This window comes from Mixophyes fleayi, chromosome 4 (genome assembly GCF_038048845.1).
Source record: "Mixophyes fleayi isolate aMixFle1 chromosome 4, aMixFle1.hap1, whole genome shotgun sequence".
In the NCBI taxonomy this organism is placed as follows: Eukaryota; Metazoa; Chordata; class Amphibia; order Anura; family Limnodynastidae; genus Mixophyes; species Mixophyes fleayi.
Genome location: NC_134405.1, coordinates 61,254,652 through 61,280,962, shown reverse-complemented (window position 1 = coordinate 61,280,962; position 26,311 = coordinate 61,254,652). Strand labels below are relative to the sequence as shown.

Here is a 26,311-nt window from a genome sequence, read left to right as displayed (position 1 = left end):
GCTCCTTTACAAACCCATCTGCGGCATAATATAAGATGACTTGACATCAGTGCTGGCTGCCTGTGAATGATAAAGAGATGTATAGGAAGATCGTACATGTGATTAGTTATTTGCCTGTATAAATCTGACAGACAATGTGTATATTATAGTATATGACGCATAAGGACTAGTGTGTCATTGATACACAATCCTGGGATATAGCAACAATAGGAGGATGGACATCTGTTATCATTGCTACAATTCCAGGCTCAGAATGATACAAATTATATCCTGAGTTGCTAATCCATCTGTCCTAGAGATTGTTCATTAATGTAAAGCTTGCTTGTCTCTTACAAGTGGATGATAATATCCTATCCCAGTGGTTCCCAAACTGGGTGCCACAGCGATCTCACAGGGGTGTCAGGGCCGGTGGTAAGCAAAGCACAGGACTACTTGGTAACTATTTTGGCTTAGGGGTTCATTCAAAAAACTATGGAGATCCTAAGGGTGCCTCGAACTGAGAAAGTTTGGGATCCACTGTCTTTTCCAATAGAAAGATATTTCTCATTGACTTATCAATGGCATGCAAAAGACTTAAGAATATGTAACCTAGTTATATAAAGTCTTGGGTAGGTTGCAGCATAACCCGAAACCAAGCAAGGGAACCCATCATATTTACTATTCTCTATTCACTAGCTTTCCTTATCACGTCTGTATTTTACATATCTTACTATGAAGAATATATAAAAAAGCATCCCATTTAAACTTTTTAATGGTGTAGTAATAAAGATGAACACATTGTAATTTAGTTAGATTCTAGAGTGTCTGATTTACAGAATACTTTCTCCTCTGTATTAGGCACATTTATAAAAAACTCCTATCAAGTACTAGTATACAGAGAAGGAAGTCCTGTTTTTCCCTGTGGGGATAGTTTTATTTCAGTATGAAGGAGCTGCTGCTTCACTGCATTAAATCAGGGTGGTATCGTTGACTGGACCCACCTGAGCTGTCATTGGGTGGAAGCTCTGTCATTTCCAGGTAGTGCAAGGCAGGGGACTGGGGGAAGGCAGGGTGCGCTGTATAGCTGTACTGTGGTTGGCATTGGGCTGCAACGGTGGGGAAAGGGCTCCAAGGGGATATAATGGGGACCAGTGGAATGTATATAGGTGGCTCTAAACATCTACTGTGGTGAGCATGAGACTGCATGGTGCTCACAGGAACGCATAAAGTGTGCACAGAAACAAAATGCTTATGCAATCAAGACTTTATTTTTTACTTTGTTTTATGTTTATCCTGCTTGAAGTGTAGAGTGCTCTGGGTAACTTGCTGCAGAGGAGACACAATGAAAAAGAGTGTTATAAATGTGCACTGTGTATAGACTTACAAGGCACTGTGATGTCAGCCCTACTGTAAAAGATTGACCCCCTGCCCTTTGTGTCTCACGGTGCAGAGTGTTGCTGTTCCCTCCGGTCTCCAGCCGCCTGCGCTACCTGATCCACCGGTTCACAGAGTCTTGCGGTGCCTTGAGCAGCTTCTCAGTGGGCGAGGGCTGGCAGCGCCGTACTGTAATCTGCCATGCTGGAATCAGGTGAGAAAAGATTTGTGTCAGGGCTTTATACATGGGTAAGACTTACAGTATAACATACATATTGAAAGCCTTGTGTTCAAAACACCGATTCAATTTAATGGGGGATTCTTGGGTTTTACTAATGTATGTGTTTAAAAAAAAAGAAAAAAGTAAAATAAATTTACTTAACCCAAAAAAGCCATTCATAGAGAAAATGACGTGTTACAATGACATGAACACTGCCTCTAGTTATGGTATAAAACTTCCCCAGATATGTAAAAGACTATATCCGCATCTTTCTGTTATCTTTAGAATAGTCTAGACTTCCCATGTTTCTGGCTTTGTATACCCTGTTGTAAATTAATGCTTCCTCTAGGCAAGCCTGTTTGCTGGCAGAATTCCTGATTGCATGTCAACTGGATAACACACTGACTGTTATATCATCATAATTATTTTATTTATTATAAATCGCCACTAATTCCGCAGTGTTGTACAGAGAATATTTGTTGCTCACATCAGTCCCTGCCCCATTGGAGCTTACAATCTAAATTCCCTAACACACACACACAGACACAGACTAGGGTCAATTTCGATAGCAGCCAATTAACCTATTAGTAATATTTTTGGAGTGTGGCAGGAAACCAGAGCACCTGGAAGAAACCCACGCAAACACGGGGAGAACATACTGTATATATAGCTTTACATGGTATTAATGATGCTGTCCTAATGATTTATTGCTGGTTTATCGATTTGGAATTATATTAGAAGTTATTGCAATTTGACAACTGAAATGGTTGTAAGAATAGCTGTGGGTTTAACCAAAAGTTGGTGGTCTGCAGTACAGCTCAAGACAATAACTTCCTGCAAAGTACATCCCAAATCTTCACAATCTTTTAAACGGTTTCTCTGGTGTGAGATAAGGTGGATGTTGGTGCCATGTTTTGCTTACAAATCATTTGCCAGTAATGCCCAGCGCTATATTTACCATATATGCCATGTAGGTTCACACCTTGTTTTGTATTTAAACCAGTAGAGCGTAGGAAGCAGGGCGGATACCGGACAGCAGGACAGAAATATTCCAGTAGTATTTCTGTCTTGGAGTCTGGGTCTCTCTGTATATGTCTTGTACAGGGTCTGTCACTGGCTGAAGAAGAGGTGCAGTAGTGAGGGGGTTGTTACACGGAAGAGATGGGGAAGAATGTTTAGTAAAAGGGGGGTGGAGGTAAAAAGTTGGGTACCCACCATGCCACCCTCTTGGCCAGTTGGCATCTCTCTGTGGTGGTGCACAATTCTGTCCCTGCAGGTGACTTAACAATGTTGATAGGAATTTTACATGATCCAAAAGTGTTGTGCACTCTGTATTTAAGCCTAAAGACTTTTGAGGTATTGAGTTTCCATAAGTCTTAGGTGATTATTTAAAATTCTATAACATAATTTATCTTGGTTTAGTGCAGCTCACACCATGCACATTATATTGAAATGAGGATCGTCATCATCATTTATTTCTATAGCACCACTAATTCCGCAGCGCTGTACTCGCATCAGTCCTTGCTCCAATGGAGCTTAGTCTAAATTCTCTAACATACACACAGACAGACAAGGGTCAATTTGATTGCACCCAATTAACCTACTAATATATTTTTGGAGGATGTTAAATATATTGTAATCTATAGACACACTGTAAAGTAACCATTAAACGGTATAATTGCAGGTTACCTGTACAGGACGGTGATTCCAGAACCAGTGCTTATGAGCAAACTCGTCGGTTTTGGCGTGGCTCCTCCTACAATAAAAAATGGGAGACTGGCAGAGGAAAACAAAATTGGAAGCCGCGGAAGAATGGGAGACCCGACAGAGCATTGTATGAAGCTAGAGGGAAACCATGGAGGAAGGGCCCAGAAGAGGAGCATAGAAGTCGTGTACTGGAAAAAGGAGACCGGGAAACTGGAGCGACAGATGGAAGGGAGAGGCAAAGGAGAGTATTCAATAAATATATGGAGAATGGTGAAAGAAATAGCCAGGATCTACAGAAACAGAAGATAGTGGGTGGATTGGAGGAGGCAGAGATGGGAGCAGGTGGGATTGAGGTACCACAGGGGAGAAAAGAGGGCCAGACTGTGCCAGAGAACAAAGCAGATAGCCAGCATGTTTCAGAGACTAGACCAGAGAGCCAGAAGGTGCCAGCTATGAAAGAAAGTGGCCAGGATGTGCTGGAGAAGAAATCGGAGGGGAAGTGTGAGACAACGAAGAGAGATGACTGTGAGGATGAAGCAGCTAAGCTAGCAGAGGACCAAGAGGTGCCAGAGGATGCAGATAGAAAAGCACAGGAAGCTGCTCGAAAGAGCACACAGGGCCAAGCAGGAACAGTAATTATAAATGAGGAACTCTATGTTTACAGAGAAAATTGTCTCAATGAAACCGAGAAGATATTAGAGGGCCAAAAAGTACCTGATAAGAAAGCAGTGGTCCAGGAGGTGTCGGAGGACAGAGCAGTGGTCCAGGAGGTGTCGGAGGACAGAGCAGTGGTCCAGGAGGTGTCGGAGGACAGAGCAGTGGTCCAGGAGGTGTCGGAGGACAGAGCAGTGGTCCAGGAGGTGTCGGAGGACAGAGCAGTGGTCCAGGAGGTGTCGGAGGACAGAGCAGTGGTCCCGGAGGTGTCGCAGGACAGAGCAGTGGTCCAGGAGGTGCCGGAGGACAGAGCAGTGGTCCAGGAGGTGCCGGAGGACAGAGCAGTGGTCCAGGAGGTGCCGGAGGACCACTCGGGCCACCAAGTGGAACCAGTAAAGAGATCTGAGAAACTAGAGCAGGCCAAAATGGTGACTCTGGATGAATCGAGGATAGATAACTGTGCCAAAGAACTAGTGCAGGAAGAGAAAGGGGTAGACTCTAGAGAGGATGAGAAATACATACCTTTGATGGAGGAGAATACGATCAAAGAGGAGAATAGAGAGAACATAAATGGGACAATAATGCATGGAAGCCAGGATGTAGACAAGGGAACAACAACTCCAGATGTCTACGACAGTATGAGTGAGGGATCAAATATGTCCTGGAATGAACCTCAGGGAATGAGAGAAATAAATGTGATGTCAGAATTGGGGGAGCAAGACAAGACAAGTAAGGGGGAGACCCCACTACTTGACAGTACTGAAAAGCACAGTAGTGCAGAGATTCCTGAATTGCACCTGAAGCCCAAGGAAGGAGAGCATACTGCAACAGGAGAGTCCTCAACATGCACCCTTATTAAGGGAACAGAACCAGAACTCAGTGGTGAAGACCAACAGAAGATACTGGAGCAAATCATGACAGAGGTGAGTATTGATAATCGCACTTAGAAATTAACAACTGGTTGTGGGGAGCACTCGGGTGTGTTACATGCAGAATGTACCCGTGATGGGTATTAAAGGAGAGCAAGAAAGCAAAGGATGGTTGATGGTCAGGGATATAATATTATATAGGCTGTGGGTATGGCAGAGAACAGAAAGGATGCTAAGGAAGAGAGGTAGTATTGGACACATGTTAGTGATGGACAAGGGTGACACAGGTGAAAGGGGAAGTTCTCGGGTCAGATATTGAAGTTAGGATTTGAGGCTATGTTGGCAGGGGTGGCAGGCTGCTCTTTGCTTCTGCATTGTTTCATATGTATGTCTGCCAGCATAAGAATATTTTTTAATTATAAATAAATGTGATGAATGGGTATGGAGGAGGGAGTGACAGGAAAATTGATTAAATAGACAGATAGTTAGACCTAGACCCCCAGGCATTATAGGGGAGACAGTAATCCAGAACTAGCGATAGTTTCAAAAAATGTTTGCACACTAAAGTAGCCATTTTGTGATGTTTTCTGATCAGCAACTGATTATACCATGGGCTAGCAACCAATCAGATTCTAGCTGTCATTTATTTAGTACATTCTACAAAATGACAGCTAGAATCTGATTGGTTGCTATAGGCAACATCCCCACTTTTTCAAACCCGCAGCTTAGTAAATCTGGCCCCATGTCTTCCTGTGTACTATTGGTTCCAGTTGTCTCTGCATCCTTGTTTTGTAGAATAGTGTGCATATGATCCCAGCAACTGTTATGTGGTGTGTAATTCATGACAGGTAGTTGGAGAGAGGAAGGTCATGTAACAGGGAAGGGGAAGGTGACCATGGGATTGATTAAGTAGGATGAAGGGACTGGGGAGAGAGGGATCAGACGGTGGCCTTAGGGTGGGGGACTGGGGAGAGAGGGATCAGACGGTGGCCTTAGGGTGGGGGACTGGGGAAAGAGGGATCAGACGGTGGCCCCAGGGTGGGGGACTGGGGAGAGAGGGATCAGACGGTGGCCCCAGGGTGGGGGACTGTGGGGAGAGAGGGATCAGACGGTGGCCCCAGGGTGGGGGACTGTGGGGAGAGAGGGATCAGACGGTGGCCCCAGGGTGGGGGACTGTGGGGAGAGAGGGATCATACGGTGGCCCCAGGGTGGGGGACTGTGGGGAGAGAGGGATCAGACGGTGGCCCCAGGGTGGGGGACTGGGAAGGGGGATGGGAGAGGGTATTCTGAGAGGTAGAAGTTAGGGGGATGCATCATTGGAGCCTCAAGTACAGAAAAGAGAATTCAGTAAATTATTAGGATGTGGAGAACGGCAGGTGCTGATGATCCGAGGACGATGGGATATCTTTGAAAAACAAAAATCCATAGAGACGTGATTAGTGGCAACACACTCAACTCTTTACGCTTTCCCACTGGCACAGAATTTCTCTAGTTTGTGGATCTCCTTGGTTTGAGAAGACTTTTTTTGTATTTAGGTGGAATGTTCTGCCTGAGGGACACAAATACAGTTCTCCAGTCTCTGTATTATTTTGGTTAACTTACATGCCTGTCTCCTGACGGGTGTAGATGAAATGGTTTTATCACCTCACTAGCCTTTGGGTAAGATGTGTGTGTGCCCTTCAAATCTACAACATTGGACTGCTTTGGGTTATATGAAGTATTCTATCAAACAGCCACTGTATCTAAAATGCAGCTTTATCTATACTCTTGACAGCCTTAAGATGTTTGACAATGTCCGTTACCTTGTTATCCACCTCGCTGCAATTTGTTGTTCTCCATTGTCAGATGCTTTGGTATCATTATTGACAGTAAATCTGGTGTTTATCAGAAGATATGCTTTGCCATGATCAGATGCTTATTGAAAATATCTTTAGGTGAACTTCTGAGACATTTACATATATTTGTTCATTCTGTTAGGAGTTTGTTGATGCAAAACAGCTTGCATTTATGTTTAGTGGTCCTTTTAATGTGGGTATGTGTTCAATAATTTGATATTACTATATGAATGACATTCTTGGCTAGCTAGTGCCATCTGGTGGTAACGTGAGGGTAATTCAGGAGTTTATTTGATTATATAATGGTATGCTCCAGTACAAAGACGATACCCAAAGCACTGTAATAGTAAGCATATACTGTGTGTGTGTCATTGCACTGCATACTACTTACTGATTTTTACCTATACAATCCACTTTTCTCCTCCCCATCAGATCAGTGCCCATGTGTGCGAGAAGGATATCCATATACAGCCTCTCCTGGGGGATTTCTCTGAGTTTACAGAAACTCAGGTGGATCGTGGGAGATTTGGGCACATTATTGAGTTGTATGGTTTCTCTGACGAGCTCAGCACTGAAGACCTGATGGAGCCTTTTAAGGAGTACAGGTAATAAGACTTACTGGTGAAAGATGAGCAACTTGTGATTCTAAACCTGCTAGAGCACGCTGAGCGTTGTAGTTCATCATCATCAGATCCACGGGTTGCCAATGCTAATAGTAACAGGACTGGGAGCATTATTAGTAGAAGGAATGTATGCATAGCACTATAATACATTGCTATTATATGTAGCAGTTGCACCACCGTCCAATAGCAGTAGTTACAGAACACCCTTTACATCATTTAGGAATTCTATTTGAACTGCGTTGTTTTTTCCTGCAAATATAGCTAAAAGGGGGTTTCATGGATTGACCAGTTTTATTCTTTCCCCCAGAGATAAAGGCTTCTATCTGAAGTGGGTTGATGAGGCTCATGCCCTGGGAGTATTTTCCACCCCTGATGATGGTAAGTTGTCTGTGTGGTGAGAACACTGCAGATGTGTGAAGCATCCTCAGGGCATTGTATAGCTGAAAACCACATTACATTGAATTTGGAGTTCACGACCTTTCCCATTGGTAAACCCTCAGGGCTTTATTGTCTATCATTTGAGCTGCAAAAAAAGCATACAGCATATCCCCAAGCTTCTTAAAGCATTTCATCAGCTGTGCGTCAAAGGGCCCATCCATGTCTGAGATGCCCCTCCTACTATGGGGTGTGTTGCATGGGTATGTTTGTGGCCTCTTTCAGTTGGCTAGGGGCACATGGTAAGGATGCCCGCTGTCTCCTACGCTTTTTATTCCCATTCATAGAGGCATTTGCTTGCTTGATTAGGAACATCCGCAAGCGTGTGCTGTGTGGTCGGGATGATGCCATCGCCCCTTTATGCGGGTGACGTGTTGCTTTTTATAGTGGGTGCTTCTGCCTCTTAAAACTCTGCTCCAGGTAGTTGAGGGATATAAGCTCTTCTCCGATCTTTTAGATCAACTGGATTAAATCAAATATGTAGACTGCACGCAAGATGGTCCAAAACAACATACCTTGCAGGAGTACTAAAACTTAAATATCTAGGCATATGGGTGTCTAGCATGATTATATTCCTCTCAATATTTACCCTTTCGTGGAGTCTTTAAAAATCAAAATGCTCTCATTGAAGAATTTAACCCTAACAATGACTGCTGCAGTGATCAAATAAAAATGTCCATCCTAAGTTATCAGCTGCACTCCAGCAGTCCTGATATGTATAGAACCAAACCTTTGCTGTAGGGGAAGTTGATGACCCTGCACTTAGTTGCTTCAATCAAAAGTAATTGACGGAGAGCAATTGAAACATCTCCTGATTGCCTGATAATGGCGCCTGTTCCAGCGTTTAGTAAATACCACACTGTCTATAATCCTGATCATCATTTTGCTTTGTGTTGGGTCTCCTTGACTTTATTTATTCCTTCCTAACCATATCCACAGACACTCCAAACAATGCATCTTTCTCATATCTTCTGCCAGGGATACAGGTGGATTGATAACGGAGCCAGATACACACACACTACTTGCTATGACTGTCCGTTGAATCTGGTACATGGACGGCCGTGTTGGCGATCATGTCACATGACACAGCACTACAGTTAGCGATTGTCTGCACAGCACCCATCCAAGAGCATGCAGCGTATCGGAGCATGTGACTCTCATACAAGAGTGCAGCAGTGGTCTAATGTGTCTTATGCACATTGTGTTCTGCAGTCACAATGTCATACTACCGGACACTTTTGTGATGCAGTCCTATCCTTTTATCTTGTGAGAGCTGGTAAACATCTGTTAGGACGTGTCTGTGGACAGGGTTACTAATCTGTGCTTTACAAGATTTTTGCTATAGTCCGAACTCCTCTTCCCCAGACCCCCCTGTGTCTAGTGTTCAGATCTGTAAAAGCCGTACAGTACGATGCACAGATGATACATAGGTAACCATAAACCACTTTGTTAGATGAACAGAGACTGCGTTTTGCTATCGCTGTATAACAATTGCCCTCTCTTGCAGCGTATGCCGCCTCCCGTAGGATGTACCCAGGTATGAAGTTCCGCCCATTGTCTCAGGGCAGCCGTCCGTCCAAGTCGTTGGCATTTGAGCTGACAGGTGAGACTGGCTCTGATTCTTGGTTGGGGATATCTGGTTGGGAGGAGAAGGAAAAAAGTTATGTGGGATTGTTATGCTAGCAATGGTGGAGATCAGGGCTTTGGTTTCCTACCATAACTGCTTACGTTTGGGACGGCTCCACCAGAAGTGCTTAATGCACCCGGATAACCACAATTTCCCCAACATGCGTCCAATGTATTTGGGAAAATGCTGTGGGGATGTAATACTATCTAAAAAAAACTAAAAAAAAATGTATAGACAGGATAGACTAGATTTTTGTTCATATCCCTGTGCGTGGAAGCCCACCCTGTGCGTGGAAGCCCACCCTGTGCGTGGAAGCCCACCCTGTGCGTGGAAGCCCACCCTGTGCAGACATCTTACATGCAGGAAGACACTGTCTAACACAATACATCACTGTGGTCTATACAAATTGCATTGTGGATTTTTCCAATAATTGAGTGTTGAGGTGTTTTTAGACTTTTCCTAATTTTACACTTTCCTGATTTTACACCATATTTTATAATATAAACAAGGGTATAACACTATTATATAGGACTATATTTATATGTAAACAGAGAACCATAGGGGACGAGTGTAGCACAACTTATAGGTGCACTCAGCACTTATTCTTAGAGACTTAGATCCATGGAACGACTTACCAGCAGGGGGGGCTGCAACATTTCTGTCTAACAAACATCTCCAGTTTGATTGTTATAATGTAATTGCACAATCACTGCCTGGAGGTGCTGCTGTATGGAAGTCAAGTGGTTTTGTTTCTATGCACTGACAATCCTATAGCAGGCAGCAAATGATGATACAAAGCAGTACTCTAATAGAAACAGTATAATTCACAGTGGAGACGCTGGTTCAGTCATCATTGATCTATTTAATTATAATTCTGCTTAGTGCAACATGTTTACAGCATATGTTGCCTTTTTATCTGCAGCATACATGTGCTCCTAATCAATACGTTTCATGCACTTATTCTACTGATCTGGTGCCTCCTCTGTGACCTATGTGGTGCTGGATGCATTATAGAGCACTTAGATCTTTCTGCCTGATGGGAGAAACATGGAGAACACATCGCACTTCATCTAGCTGCAGCAGGGTAGAGCAGTCACCTGAATACTAGTGACACATGAATATATGGGCAGTGGGGGAAGGAGGGTAAAATATCAAGGACCACTGGGCCTGGGAAATAAGACAAGTTTTTCTGTTTAATTAAAATTATGGTAAAAGCCAGTGGTGGAAGTGGGAATTTAGAATTGATGGTCTATGAAATGTAAGTGGAATGTGATAGTGTTACAATGAAGGCAGTAGGAGAAGTGGCTGTATGGGAAATGTAAGTGAGTGGAATGTGATAGTGTTACAATAAAGACAGTAGGAGAAGTGGCGGTATGGCGTACCACCATATACACCCCCCACTTCCACAATAGGGTTAATGTGTTTAATAAAAATCTGTACATATTGTGTACATATTTTCCAACCTTATTTAACCTCCATAAGTGATAACTAGGGTGGGTAACGCCTGCCTGACCCATCTACAAGTAGCAGGGCTTAGTGTCTACACAAAGAGGAGATACAATATGACCATATTGTGGGTTATTACAGTGTCTAAATGTCACGCGTTCAATGCCCATAGGCAACAGGCAGTATCTATGGGTCCTTTAAATATACGCACTGTTAATATTGAACAGCTTAAAAGCACAGCCTTGGATACATAGAAATATTGGTAGAATTGTGCACATAGGCTTTGAAGCAGTCAGTCAGCATCCCCTCCTGTCTGTGCTACATGCTATTGCCTAAATGAACACGGATAGAGATTATGGAAATATATGCTAACTAGATTCTAATAGTTTTAAAAAAAAAAAATCCAGTGATCTAATGAAAACCATACATCATGTTTTAATAACACCAGTGATTTATGTGGGGTTGGCAGGTTCCCTATGAAGCAATAACTTGTAAGTTTTACAAAACATAAATATATTGTGCTTTTTTTATGCCATTTAGACACTTGTCTAAGAAAGACATTTGTCTAAGAAAGACAAATAACCTTTGGGATTTTCTTCTTTAAACATACCTGTAGGATGATGTGGAGACCACCTTGACTGTGTCATATTTGTATAATCCAATGCCAGACTGAACAGTGACAAATACAAGCCATACTGGACTTTGTATAGAATGCTATATGGTTGTACACAGGCAGCCCATGGGAACACTTCCTCTCTCTACCAGCTCATTGTCCTCTGATCATGTCTGGTACTTTGTGGCATAAAGCCAGATCAACTGCTATGGAGTTCCACAATGCTACTGGTCCATCCAGAGGACATCCAGTACATCTGCTTGTGCTAATAAGGAAATAATGGTTATGGGAACAAGCTAGCCCACCAAACTGTATAGATCTAAGCAGTGTTCTCCCCAGAAAATGTTGCCAGCCAGGTGGCAGTAAGAAACAGCCGGGTGGGTGCAGTGATATACTTTGCAATAATAGTGAATCATGTTGGAGGTTATTGCCCACACCTGCCAGGACTGGTCAGACTGGTGGTCTCTGGTCTCACACACACTGCTGGCTGTAATGCTCACATAGTGCCTGTTCTACTAGGAAAAACAATGGTTTATTCTATTATAATAGGACTCTGTTGGGCTCCAGGAGCCGTGTAACAAGTAATACAGCCGGGAAAAAAAATAGACCGCTGTCTCAGGTTCTGTTGTATGCAGTGGGCACATGTTCTCAACCCTCTTTCTATCTAAATGTGTATTTGTTACTTAAATGAAGATAATCCTACCACGCCCCCCCCCCCTCCTTGAATTTTGCATTCATCAGATGCTTCCTGTCATGGCAGCAAGACACTAGAGTTGGTGTGGGGATGGTGCACACAGTTACTTCAGTCCCCTCTGGGACACCTCCTCTATGGATATCCCCAGTGTTTGCAATCGCTTCACTTCAGAAAAGCGGACGTTCCAGGGCTTCTTTTGAAACGGTCTGCTAGACATGCGCACTCCCTGCATAGAGATCCCAGCATGCAGCCATGACACCTGGAGCGCTCCACTATTTATATGGTGTGGGGTGAATCCCATCTGGTGCTCCCCCCCACTGTTACCAGTTCTCTTATCACTGTGGGGGCCTGGGGAGGACTCCCATCAAAAGGGTACATTTGGGGATGTATGCCTATCTAATCAGGGTTGTGTGTAGGCCACCCATTGTTGGAGATACTATCTTTGCTGTGTTAGACAACAGACTTTAATTGCATCTACTGAACAAATGTTTTGAACTGTGACTGGAATCCATAAAAGTACCATTTAATTGTTACCATACCTATGTGTAACCACAACAATTTCTCCCCTGCAGAATGCCCACCCCCCAGCATAGAGAGACCACAAACAGACGCAACTGTGGCAAAAAGAATGGTGACCATGGCACTGGGGCTGCCGAAACAGGATGTGGTGCTGCCTGAGCAGGAGATGGAGCTGCCTGAGCAGGAGATGGAGCTGCCTGAGCAGGATGTGGAACAATCTGTGGCAGAATGAGCCAGCTGCTAGTTACTGATAATCTGCCTGCACTTACCACATGTGCAAGACTTGTTTCATTTTGCAACGGACGTTTGAGATTATAGCGCTCTGGGTGATCTGCCGAGAGTTGCATTTTAGGCATGTGTTAAACAGCGTCCATCTATACAAAGTATTTGGTTTTGCACATGGTATTGGCCTGTGAAAATACAGATTTCAGCATTTTTGATTATTAGTGCACTCAGACCCTACCCAAATAAAGTTTGTTTTGCATAAGTTAGTTGATTCATTATGTGATGGGCACAGAATACCACCCAGAATGAAATGGATACCCGTTATGCCAGTCTTTTTATGTAGCCAGATGCAGAATATGCTTATTTTGACCAAACAGCTGTTTAAAACTATTTAGAACTAAATCTGTGTTTAATTAGGCAGACCAGGCCATTGTCCCGTAAATTCTTCTGTCAGAAGCAGAGACGCTAGTCTTCCTTTCCAGATGCCTTAAAGCAGCAATACCCCAAAGTGTAATTGTTTTTGGTGTTGCGAAAGACCGGGTACAGGACGGACATGTCCTAATGTTCACTTACTGTTCTATATTCATGTCATGGTTGTGTCATAAGAGAATAACATGAGCTCACCGGCAGCTGTGTGACCTGTCTTTATTTTACATCTGTCCCCCCGCACCCATCTACAGGAAATGACACAACACAAGTTCAGAGCCAGGTTTATTTCCCCCACCATCGCATTGTCCTCCAATGGGGGAGAAAATAAGATAGAAGCGTTGACTGGAGTATAATGAGGATGTCTCCTGTTTGTGGCCTCCTTATGGCCCATCCTCTGCTAAACAGGTGCAGGTTGTTGCTTGTGCATGCATAAAGGAAAGTGATTGAGAGCAATTGTAAATAGAAATAAGTTATAATTTTATTCCTAGACATACACAGGATATATATATATATATGTACTGAGTGGACACAGTGCTGGTGCTTCTGCTTTAAACTTGTAGAAGAAGCTGGACTTTCTTTAGAGGGGGGGGGGGGGGGTCTGTATTTCACAGGGCCCCAGAAGTACAGTATAGAGACTGCAGGGTAAATCTGCAGTCATCTGCTACAAAGTGGTGTATACACTGTCCTATACACATCATCTGCTATTTATATAGCACCACTAATTCAACAGCGCTGTACACGGCATGTAATCTGTCAAACAGCAAAGTGCTGATGGATCCACTGGCAAAAGACTTAATAGCACCATAAATGCCAAATGGATACCCATGCTGTGTGGAGACAGGAAAGTAATTTGTCAGGTCTAATAATGCACTCCCTGATGATGCATATGTGAATTACACAATATAACCATATAGCTGTCATGGCAATCTAACTAGTTTCATGCTGCATTCAAGGCAGTGTGGAGAGCTGGCCTGGACACAAAGCGGTTAAATGAAAGAGATGGTGCAGGCAGTGAATCTGCAGCTATCGTTCTTTGTTCCATCAGATTCACAGCCCTAGATAAATTGGTATTTCCTGTACTATTCTTGTATTGCCTCTACGGAAGCTGCGCCCAGATTACTGGCCTGGATATCCTAATAATGTGTGCGGTGGATACATCTTATATCTGTGTAGTGGAATGGATAGGATGGAATGTCTGACAGCAGCAAGTGCTTGTTCGGATTGGTGGTCAGTCTAGGTCTGCTCTGATGGGAAAGTACCAGGGAATGTAAGATTAGCCAGAAGAAGAGTTTGCTGCATGTCCCAAGCCCACTTGTGCTGCAGCAATAGACCTTCCCCTAAGGCCTGGCTTGCTGCTGGAGGGCAAAAGGCTGGTCCTGTCTTCTGGATATAGATGAGATTAATCCCATCCCCTGTCACTCTTATCGGGTGGAGATCTGGTTATTAATGAGCCCGCTAAATTGTTCAAACCTCTCTTCCGTCTCTGTGCTGTAAGATCCCCCTAGAATAGAGAATGGGAAACTGAAATTCAGAACATGCCTCATTCCAGCCATGATATGCTACAATAACGTAGGTGCCCCCTGGATAATAGTATATACTGTTCTTACTGGCAGATTGCTTTGTGCCCCCAGGTCCTGTGCACTCACCTATATGGCAGTTGTACATCCATATATTATGCCCATCGTAGCGGCAGCGGCACTTCATGACGTTGTTGGTGTAATCTGACTCTGAAACTTCCTGATTGGGATTAATAATAACCTGTAGGGACAAGAACACATGCTTACATATTGTATCAAGGTGCACAGCAGCAGTACTGGCGACCACTAGAGGGTGCTGTGCTTCTGTTTGATTTTTTTTTTTTTTTTTAATTCACTCCACACATACTGTATATATTTATGCTGAAATATTACCCTGTAACCTGGAGACATAAAGTCCAAACTCCCACAACTAGACGTCTGCACATCTAAGAGATATTATTATGCCAGATGAGAAACTAAAAAACGTTTACCAAACTGCAGCTTGATTCAGGCAGAATCAGAGGATGAAGGTGTTCTACTTCAGTCCTGCAATTCTGTAACAGGGGAAAGGCACTGGGGTGCCAGGAGATGAATACATATAAACAGGAACCCATGAATAGTGTAAAGCCTAAGAGAGCCATTGGGGAACCATTAAACACATAGGTATGAGCATCATTAGTGACATGGGTGTAATATCAGGACGGAGAACTTCTTGTAGTGACTGGTCATATGCTGCTTTATGTTTATCTAAGAGCAATCACAATAATTTAAAGGCATTTTCTGTAACCTGAAAATATAGTTTAGGGTGATGTTAAATAAGTTCTGCTATATTAGTGAGTTCTACTTAGATGCCGGCAGGTCTGAGAGGGCTCCAGCGGGCCATTGATGCTCTGTTCTCTTACCAGGACAGAGTTCAACCTAATTCAGACACGAAAGGTAAACTCTCCTCTCTGGTATCTATACTTTTCCGCAATACCAAAACAGCTTTTTAATGCTCTCAACTACCTTCTCCTTCCCATTCCTTCACCGTCTACCTTAAGACTAGAGACCTAAGTTTGGCAGCATGTAGAAGTTTACTTTAAAGACAAAATTGATAAAATTAGACGTAGTTTTGTTACACAATTCCCAATGTCCAATAATCATCTTCCACCCCCTAATAGGACAAAAGTTCTCTTTTCTGATTCCCAACTTTCTACTGGTTATCTTGATCCCGTTTCTCCACAACATTTATCATCATCATCAGCTATTTATATAGCGCCACTAATTCTGCAGCGCTGTGTAAACAAGAACATGTCAAGCTGATCTCTCTGCACTGGTAACTTCCCATCTTCCTGGAATTATGCGATCATCAAATGCATCAGAAAATAAACTATAAACCCCACTCTGCACCCTTCACCCCCCTCCAGCTGTTGCTCAGTCTCCCTTGTGTAAACTACATGAACATTATGTTTGTTCAGAGTGTTTTCAACTTATTTCTTCTACAATCTGTGCTCATTACTTCACAGAAGCAGCCTTTAAAGTAGCTGATAACCTTCTAGGTCCAAAGGTCACTGCTCTTTACTTATTGTACTAGATTTAGCTGCAGACTTTGACACAGCTGATCATGGGGTTTTCATGCCTATTGTCAGGTGTTCCAACCACATACATGTTGTGATGCCCTGTATGTAATACTCTGGACAGTGCTGTGGAAGATTCTGGGGCTATATGTGGTGCTAAGAGAGGGGAGTGCATCTACTATTGCCAGATGTAAGGGGAGGCTGGATCCCAGGGAGGTAGAACTCTGTATTATATCAGAACTTACTGAACTGCAACCAGAACTAAATGTTCAGTGTTGGAGGGGGGGGGAAGGATCCTTTCCATTATTAGTTTACAGTTTGTGTGCATACAGCCCCCAAGTGAGCCGTGTCCTCTTCTCTGTTATGGATCTGCTGCATTCACCAATGATCCCAAAGGAGATGGTGAAACACCTACACATGTTAGTCCTCTGTCTGAATCAGCCATACCCGTTTGGAAGGTCCTTACTTGATGTTATCCTTTTATGAAAACAATTGGGGTAGATTTACTAAAGCCTCTAAAGAGGAGAAGTGCAATTGTCACCCACAGCAACCAATCAGATTCTAGCTATCGTTTTCTAGAATGTACTAGATAAATGATAGAATCATCATCAACAACTCTGGTTTACCTTTTTAGGATTGTTAGTAAATCTAACCCCTTGTTGTAATGGCTTAGAGCTTCTTTATGCCCTGTTAGTGTGGAAATTGCATGCTCTATTTTCATAATGCAGATAACTATTTGGACTCTATGGCTTTCATTTGCTCACAGTAATATTTTCTCATATATGCATGCTACTGTATAATTGTTTTTCACACAACTTTTTTTTATTCTGTTCCCTGAAGAGCTTATAGTCTAGTACACAGTCCATCAATGCAGCTTTCATTTTCCAGATGTTAGATTGTGTCTGCGAAAGGAATGTTCCAAGAAATCTTCAGCGGGAATAATATTTTCCTCACTTCAGTATGAGAAAAAGCTGTGTTTCTTGATCACTGTCCAAATTTTTCATTAAGGTATCTGAGCTCTGGCTGATAAAAATGAAGTAGCTGAACTCTGAATGATTCAAAAGTGGGCTATAAAAATGGTGCAGGGTCCATCATGACATTTAGTGAAGAAGATATTATGGAGCATATTCACAGATCAGCCACAACATTAAAACTGCTTGCCTAATATTGTGTTGGCCCCCCTCATGTGGCCAAAACAGCTTTGACCTGTTGAGACATGGACTCCACAAGACCTCTGTAGGTGTCCTGTGGTATCTGGCACCAAGACTAGCAGATCCTTATAATGGGACACTTCATGGCTCAGACTAGTTTTTTTTCCAGCACATCCCACAGGCGCTCGATTGGATTGAGATCTGGGGGAATTTGGAGGACAAGTCAACACCTTGAACTTTTTGTCATGTTCCTCAAACCATTCCTGAACAATCATTGCAGTGTGGCAGGGCTGAAAGAGGTCATTGCCCTCAGGTGATACTGATGCCATGAAGGGGTGTATTTGGACTGCAACAATGTTTCGGTAGGTGGTAAGTAGCATCCACATGAATGCCAGGACCCAAATTTTCCCAGCAGGACATTGCCCAGAGCATCACACTGCCTCCGCTGGCTTGTCTTCCCATAGTACACACTGGTGTCATCTCTTCCCCAGGTAAATGATGCACACGCACCTGGCTATCCACATGATATAAAAGAAAACGTGATTCATCAGACCAAGCCACCTTCTTCCATTCCTCCATGGTCTAGTTCTGTCGCTCATGTGCCCATTGTAGGTGCTTGCAGTGGTGGACAGGTTTCAGTACTCTGACCAGTCTGCGTCTACGCAGCAAGCTGCAATGCACTGTGTGTTCTGACACCTTGCTATCATTGACAGCGTTAACTTTTTCATCAATTTGTGCTACAGTAGCTCTTCTGTGGGATTGGACCAGATGGGCTGGCCTTCGCTCCCCATGCGCAGAAATGAGCCTTGGGTGCCCATGACCTTGTCGCTGGTTCACCATTGTCCTTCCTTGGACCACTTTTAGTAGATACTAACCACTGCATACCGGGAACACCCTACAAGACCTGCTGTTTTGGAGATGCTCTGACCCAGTCGTATAGCCAACTCCATTTGGTCCTTGTTAAAGTCGCTCAGATCCTTACGCTTGCCCATTTTTGATGCTTCCAACACATCAACTTCAAGAAGTGACTGTTCACTTGCTGCCTAATATATCTCCCCCCCCCCTCCCCCCTTGACAGGTGCCATTGTAATGAGATGATAATCAATGTTATTCACTTGTCAGTGGTTTTAATGTTGTGGCTGATCAGTGTATGTGTAACTGAGAGAAGAGAACCGGGACACGCTAAAAAAGTTTACATTAAATCGTATGTTCTCACCCAGTATAGATGTTTTCCACAGCGAGTAAAGAGTTGTGGGTGTGATATGCATTGTCTGAGTCATGGAGAGAGGGATAAGTGGACTTCTACTTTAACAGTAAAAGTCCACTTATCCCTCTCTCCATGAGTCCATGAGGGAAAGTACCTCAAAGAATAAGTGAGAAAGAGCCAGAAGGTCTACCTGAGAATAAGCCTCTAAAGTTGTTCTTCACCCAAATAAGGAAAGTTGGGCCAATAAACTTAATTTCATGTAGAGGAGGTCTTCCCCCACCAGTTTGATAGGAACCTCACATTGCTACTTTGTGTTGTTTAGATTGGCTACATGTTGACCTAGCCCCTCCCATTTCAAACATGTGTATGGGGACACATGAGTTTACTGAGCTTAAATACTCGTTGTAGCTTTTACTATGATAGTGCTCTGATTGGCTATAGATTGCTCTAGACATGCCCACTTCATCTCCTGCTCGTTAGTGTTGAAAATTGATGGTAATAGGTACTCTGATCCTAGTCAGATTCAAGTTATTACACCCCACATGCTGGTCATGACTACCAGTGTAAGTGTAAACAGCAACGCAGCACTGGGGAGCAGTGAGAGTGAGCACACCGACAGTACATGGTGTGTAAAGAGATCGGTGGTGCACTCCCTATGGAGGGTCGTAAAGGTGAGGTGTATTTCTAAATATGTGTAACCCACCTGGAAGAAATAGTCTCCAGGAGCCACGTCTGTAATATCGACCCACTGACAGTCAATATCGTGTCTGTAGACATCCCAGCAGCCAACGCTGATCCCTTGTTCACCAAAGTTAGCGCAGACGTACTGCTTCTGCGCGTCTGCAAAGAGATGGAGTAGAGAGAATGATCTTATTAGGTGGAGGTCTGAAGTCTGGGAGGCGAAGATGGAGAGTGATGACAACCGCAGGGATAGTGCTTCATAAAGAAGTAGAGATGCAAGAGGGTAGAATGAGGATTGAGGGTATAGGAGAGATTAGTATACATCTTACCTGTTTCACATTCTGAGTCCTCTAGACAGAAGCTGGCCTTGTGCCCCTCAGCGATCTTGGTTCCATTCAGACTCAACAGGTCATAGTGAGTGAACACTTCCATACTGTGGAAATGACTGTAGAGAGAATGTTGGTGCGTGTTAATGACTGTAGAGAGAATGTTGGTGTATGGTAGTGACTGTAGAGAGAATGTTGGTGTATGGTAGTGACTGTACAGAGAATGTTGGTGTATGGTAGTGACTATAGAGAATGTTGGTGTGTGGTAATGACTGTAGAGAGAATGTTGGTGCGTGTTAATGACTGTAGAGAGAATGTTGGTGTATGGTAGTGACTGTAGAGAGAATGTTGGTGTATGGTAGTGACTGCAGAGAGAATGTTGGTGTATGGTAGTGACTGTACAGAGAATGTTGGTGTATGGTAGTGACTGTAGAGAGAATGTTGGTGTGTGGTAGTGACTGTACAGAGAATGTTGGTGTATGGTAGTGACTGTAGAGAGAATGTTGGTGCGTGTTAATGACTGTACAGAGAATGTTGGTGTATAGTAATGACTGTAGAGAGAATGTTGGTGTATTGTTATGGTAGTGACTGCAGAGAGAATGTTGGTGCATGGTAGTGACTGTACAGAGAATGCTGGTGAATGGTAGTGACTGTACAGAGAATGTTGGTGTATGGTAGTGACTGTACAGAGAATGTTGGTGTATCGTAGTGACTGTACAGAGAATGTTGGTGTATGGTAGTGACTGCAGAGAGAATGTTGGTGTATGGTAGTGACTGCAGAGAGAATGTTGGTGTATGGTAGTGACTGTACAGAGAATGTTGGTGTATGGTAGTGACTGTACAGAGAATGTTGGTGTATGGTAGTGAATGTACAGAGAATGTTGGTGTGTGGTAGTGACTGTACAGAGAATGTTGGTGTATGGTAGTGACTGTGCAGAGAATGTTGGTGTATGGTAGTGACTGCAGAGAGAATGTTGGTGTATGGTAGTGACTGCAGAGAGAATGTTGGTGTATGGTAGTGACTGTACAGAGAATGTTGGTGTATGGTAGTGACTGTATAGAGAATGTTGGTGTATGGTAGTGACTGTACAGAGAATGTTGGTGTATGGTAGTGAATGTACAGAGAATGTTGGTGTATGGTAGTGACTGCAGAGAGAATGTTGGTGTATGGTAGTGATTGCAGAGAGAATGTTGGTGTATGGTAGTGACTGTAGAGAGAATGTTGGTGTATGGTAGTGACTGTACAGAGAATGTTGGTGTATGGTAGTGACTGCAGAGAGAATGTTGGTGTATGGTAGTGATTGCAGAGAGAATGTTGGTGTATGGTAGTGACTGTAGAGAGAATGTTGGTGTATGGTAGTGACTGTACAGAGAATGTTGGTGTATAGTAGTGACTGTACAGAGAATGTTGGTGTATGGTAGTGACTTTACAGAGAATGTTGGTGTGTGGTAGTGACTGTACAGAGAATGTTGGTGTGTGGTAGTGACTGTACAGAGAATGTTGGTGTCTGGTAGTGACTGCACAGAGAATGTTGGTGTATGGTAGTGACTGCAGAGAGAATGTTGGTGTATGGTAGTGACTGTACAGAGAATGTTGGTGTATAGTAGTGACTGTACAGAGAATGTTGGTGTATGGTAGTGACTGCAGAGAGAATGTTGGTGTATGGTAGTGACTGTACAGAGAATGTTGGTGTGTGGTAGTGACTGTACAGAGAATGTTGGTGTGTGGTAGTGACTGTACAGAGAATGTTGGTGTGTGGTAGTGACTGTACAGAGAATGTTGGTGTCTGGTAGTGACTGCAGAGAGAATGTTGGTGTATGGTAGTGACTGCAGAGAGAATGTTGGTGTATGGTAGTGACTGCAGAGAGAATGTTGGTGTATGGTAGTGACTGTACAGAGAATGTTGGTGTATAGTAGTGACTGTACAGAGAATGTTGGTGTATGGTAGTGACTTCAGAGAGAATGTTGGTGTATGGTAGTGACTGTACAGAGAATGTTGTTGTATGGTAGTGACTGTACAGAGAATGTTGGTGTATGGTAGTGACTGCAGAGAGAATGTTGATGTATGGTAGTGTCTGTAGAGAGAATGTTGGTGCGTGTTAATGACTGTACCGAGAATGTTGGTGTATAGTAGTGACTGTAGAGAGAATGTTGGTGTGTGGCAATGATTCTATGAACACAGTACAGACAAATGTACATAACCCATAGACTTATCTCCCATAAAATAGCTGCAATATCAAATAGAACATTTCCTTCTTTTACTAATTAATACTCATGATACTTTTACTAATTAATTCTCATGATATTAATTTCACTTTATGGAGAGCTTTACCCACAATATATTAATATACTGTATCAGCAGCAGCTATTTATATAGCGCCACTAATTCCACAGCACTGTACAGAGTGTTAGGAACCCCTCCAGCCGGCACATCACAACCCGGAATCTACTCTGCCAGTCAGGTGTTCACTGGAGCCCCTGATGGTGGGGACAGACTGGACTGCAGACCGACAGAGGGTCGTGAAGTGTGTACCGGCTGGGGAGAACCCAGGCAAGCGGAGTCAGGTCCACGCAGAGGTCAAGGGCCGGAAGCAGACAGCGGTATCAGTAAACAAGCTGGAGTCAGGGGTCACAGGCGGATAGCAGAAACGGTAAACAGGCCAGGGATCAGGGTCACAGGATACACAAGCGGAGTCAGTTCAAAGCCAAAGGTCATACACGGTAAATCAGAAATGGTCTCAGAAGACTAGAGCAGGAACAAGCATGTCAGCAGACTGGAGCACAGAAGCTATAACCGGCAATGAGGCAGCAGACCTCATTGCCTTAAGTACTAATGGCCACCAATCAGAGCCTAGCTCTGAATTTAGATACAGTCCCCGCCTAGCTAATGAGCAGGATAATCAGCCCGCAGGCTAGAATCTACACTGAGCGGGTCATGGCCGGAAATGACGTCTCGGTCACCATAGCGACGGCTGGAACGCAGGTGAGTGAGTCGTGGCGGCTGGGCACCGCCGCGGCTCGTAACACAGAGAACTCACTCATATCAGTCCCTGCCCCATTGGAGCTTACAGTCTAAATTCCTTAACACACACACACGTATGTTTTTGCAGTGTGGGGGGAAACCGGAGCACCCAGAGAAAACCCACGCAAACACAGGGAGAACATCAATACTCCACATCGGTAAGGCCATGGTCAGGAATTGAACTCATGACCCCAGTGTTGTGAGAAGTGCTAACCACTAAGCCACCATGCTGCCCCAGTGTATTGGTAGTTGATATTCATTTTTTGCAACATCGAATGACATAAAAAAAGTTTATTTTCAGATCATACCAGCAATGTTCTCTTTATTGTGTGACAAATGCTAGGTAATGTTTGTTACTGATTCACACAAATTAAATGTGTTATAAATACAGGGACTGTCATGCTACATCAGTATTTGGCCACACAAAGGGGTAGATTAATCAATGCTTCTAAAAAGGAAAAGTGGAGGTGTTGCCCATAGCAACCAATTAGAAACACCTTGTGGAAGCACGGTGGCCTAGTGGTTAGCACTTCTGCCTCACAGCACTGAGATCATGAGTTCGATTCCTGACCATGGCCTTATCTGTGTGAAGTTTGTATGTTCTCCCCGTGCTTGCGTGGGTTTCCTCCAACACTCCAAAAACATACTGGTAGGTTAATTGACCTTAGTATGTGTGTGTGTCTATGACTGTCTCTTTCTCGACAGGGACTGATGTGAGTGAGTTCTCTGTACAGTGCTGTGGAATTAGTGGCGCTATATGAATAGATGATGATGATGATAAAGATTCTTGCTATCATTTTCTAGAATGTACTAGATAAAATGACAGCCAGAATCTGATTGGTTGCTATGGCAACACCTCTACTTTTCTTTTTTAGAAGGCTTAATACATCTACCCCAAAGCCTTTTTCCACAGCTTTTGTGCTGTACAGAAAACACGTTACTCTATGGTGCAGTTTGTTTGTACCGCTAGAGATCTGTCCAGTTATTTAGCTGTGTTCATATTTCTCTAAATCTGAGTGAAAAATCACACCTAGAAGTTGACAACATGTGGGAAGAAGCGGAAAAAGCACAGACAAAATGCAAAGTCAGTTATAACCATCATTGTCTGTTGCTGTAATCACTCTATTAAATATTCATTTATAGGAAAGTGTTGATTTAATTTTCCCATTTCACCAAGACAAACTGGGTAAAACAGGGCATCTGAGTTAACTTCATGAGTTCAAACGCAGAAAACCGTTCATGTAACATAACTCATTACATATGGAGACCTGCACTCACACTTAGAACTGCCCTCGTGCCTAAGGAAGGTTTATTCAGAGACCTCTCGCCCCCTCCCTGCCTCCTGTTATCAAGGTGTTGTACAGATGTGGAATGTCATGTGATGTTTCTTAGAACTTAGAGGGGGAAAGATCCAGCTTTTATAGCATCCTGATGTGTATTTGTATCAAGTCAACTTATCTCATATACTTGGGGGAAAAAATTGAATATTCAAAGTTATTTTTTTGAAGTGAAAGCAGCACTAGTTCACTGTATTAATATCTACCATTTACACTAATTTATAGCTTGCTGTTCACTAAATTCTTTGTGCTGAACCCCTGTCTTTTATCGCTCATTTTATTTATCATGTGGGACGACTGCATTTAGATTTCCACATTATGCTTTGAAAAAAAATATGTACACTAGTCCTGGACAACCTGCAGCTCTCCAGGTGTTGTGAAACTACAAGCCCCAGCATGCTTTGCCAGCTGAGAGCTGACTGCGTATTCTGGGACTTGTAGTTTCATAGCACCTGGAGAGCACAGGTTGTCCAGACCTGCCATACACCAGTACTCTGCAGGCGGCTGCTGAGAGCGTGTGGTGCAGGCTAAGAGTTGATCTTGCCTGTTTCAGAGGCTGTAATTATATGGATGATAAAGGATGCTTCTAATGCAAGATACAGCTGTCTGTGGACAAGAGATTTATGCTGCAATGGGGTATGGTTTTGAAGATAAGAGGCTGTGTATAGCGGATGAAATAATTATATATAGTCTATTTATCTAAAGATGATAACCTGGTGCCTACTCTTTTAATAAGTATTGTCTGTGCTGCCACTTCACCTGCTGCCTCTGCATTACATCTATTCCAGTGTTATCAAACATGCAGGAACCTCTTTCTGTCTACTTTATCCCACCGGATACAGAGGTGGGAGAGACTGGGCTACAGTCGGGTGGTTGCAGGTAGGTGTCAAGGGGGATACACCTCACAGCCATGGGAACAGGGCTTACATTCTAGTCATTTAGTGTTCTTTACTCAAGTCCACTTTAAAGCAGATAAATAATTCCACTTAGCCAGGGCTTCCTATCTGATACACCGTCTGCAGCAGCCAGCCCTAGGGCAGGGAGTGGAATGTTTGGAGTAATGGAGTGAAGTACAATTATAGACACCGTCCAAGAGTGAGTTAAACCTCACTGTCAAACACACAAATCATAGGACCAGTACAATGAATGAACTGGCTGATGTAATCACCACTTACATAAAAGGAAGCTCTATTCTAATGTGAAGACTCTCAGGCTGCTCGCTGTCCCTGATTCTTGCACAGACTTCTGTCTCTGTTCCATAAATATGTAATATTCATGTCATCAGTTTGATGTATTCCCCCCTGAAGCATAGGATGAAGTGAGGATTCTTATTGAAGGAAGGAATAGTTACCTGTTGTTGTCACAGCGTGCTCCTTGTGTGCAACCCACCTCCACCACACTACAGCCCAAGCTATCGATCCCTGCACCTTCACCCCTCTGTGTACCAGCACACAGATGCCTCCTTCCCCCACCTGGGCTCCAAAGTCACCTTGCTTTAAACCATAATTATGTAGCCACCCATCCTGTTCTAGGACTGTTTGCCAAGAGCACAGGGGTGTCTGTATTCTCACTCTGCGTTCCTCACCACCTGTCTGGGACACTCACACCGGTGTATATAATTAAGAGGTGAGATGTACTGAGGTACTTGGCCTGGCAACACCTCCGTGCTCTATTTAAGGCTGTTTTTGGCTTCCATGCACTTGGTGGTTCTATATTTAGTCCAGAAAATCTAATTCTGATCTCCAATAAACAGGAGAAGGGTGAGAAGCAATTAGGTTCATGGAGGGAAATGGAAAAGACACCAGGTAGAAATATTTCTCCAGTCTAATTTTATCAAGAATGTAAGGGTTGTTTTCCTAACAAGGGAGGCTTAGAGTTTTGACATTTCCATGTCTAGAAACCATGCTGAAGTGACTGAGTGTAACGCCCATCTAACTAGGAAGGTAGATTTTGAAACTATTACTGAAGAATTCCTGTTGACCTGAGCATTCCACTGCGATATGTGTAATATAAATTGTAGTCTGACAGCCAAGTGTGGCCGGTACATTCTTTTCTGTGGAAAAGTGTTCAGCTGAACATGGACTTTGTCAATGGATTACTAGAGACAGTTGAGAGACTAAATATCCGGTTATGAGAAGTCAGCTGTCCCAAAGCTAAATATAATTTTAGTAATCTCAGAAAAGGTATCTAAAGCAAATGCATAATTTATTATTATAATAAGGTAAGGGACTGTGCTCTACAGTGAAGGAACAACATACATAAGA

General features: G+C 43.4%; 2 protein-coding genes across 5 annotated transcripts in view; one reads left to right on the top strand and one right to left on the bottom strand.

The window, feature by feature from the left end:
* The window catches only part of R3HCC1 (R3H domain and coiled-coil containing 1), a 39,418-nt gene extending 26,336 nt beyond the window's left edge, over nt 1–13,082 (top strand). Inside the window, exons 4-9 of the mRNA XM_075205902.1 lie at nt 1,430–1,567; nt 3,258–4,857; nt 7,071–7,243; nt 7,569–7,639; nt 9,204–9,299; nt 12,649–13,082. Coding sequence (XP_075062003.1) covers nt 1,430–1,567; nt 3,258–4,857; nt 7,071–7,243; nt 7,569–7,639; nt 9,204–9,299; nt 12,649–12,827 — 2,257 coding nt within the window. The 3' untranslated portion in view covers nt 12,828–13,082. The remainder of the gene's footprint in view (nt 1–1,429; nt 1,568–3,257; nt 4,858–7,070; nt 7,244–7,568; nt 7,640–9,203; nt 9,300–12,648) is intronic.
* A 436-nt stretch (nt 13,083–13,518) lies between these two features.
* Nucleotides 13,519–26,311, bottom strand: part of LOXL2 (lysyl oxidase like 2) — a 107,240-nt gene continuing 94,447 nt past the window's right edge. For all 4 annotated transcript variants that reach the window (XM_075207206.1, XM_075207207.1, XM_075207205.1 and 1 more), the window contains 4 exons: nt 19,691–19,806; nt 19,384–19,520; nt 14,896–15,007; nt 13,519–14,750 (listed from right to left, as the gene is read on the bottom strand). In XM_075207206.1, the coding sequence (XP_075063307.1) occupies nt 14,671–14,750; nt 14,896–15,007; nt 19,384–19,520; nt 19,691–19,806 (445 nt within the window). In that variant the 3' untranslated portion in view covers nt 13,519–14,670. The remainder of the gene's footprint in view (nt 14,751–14,895; nt 15,008–19,383; nt 19,521–19,690; nt 19,807–26,311) is intronic.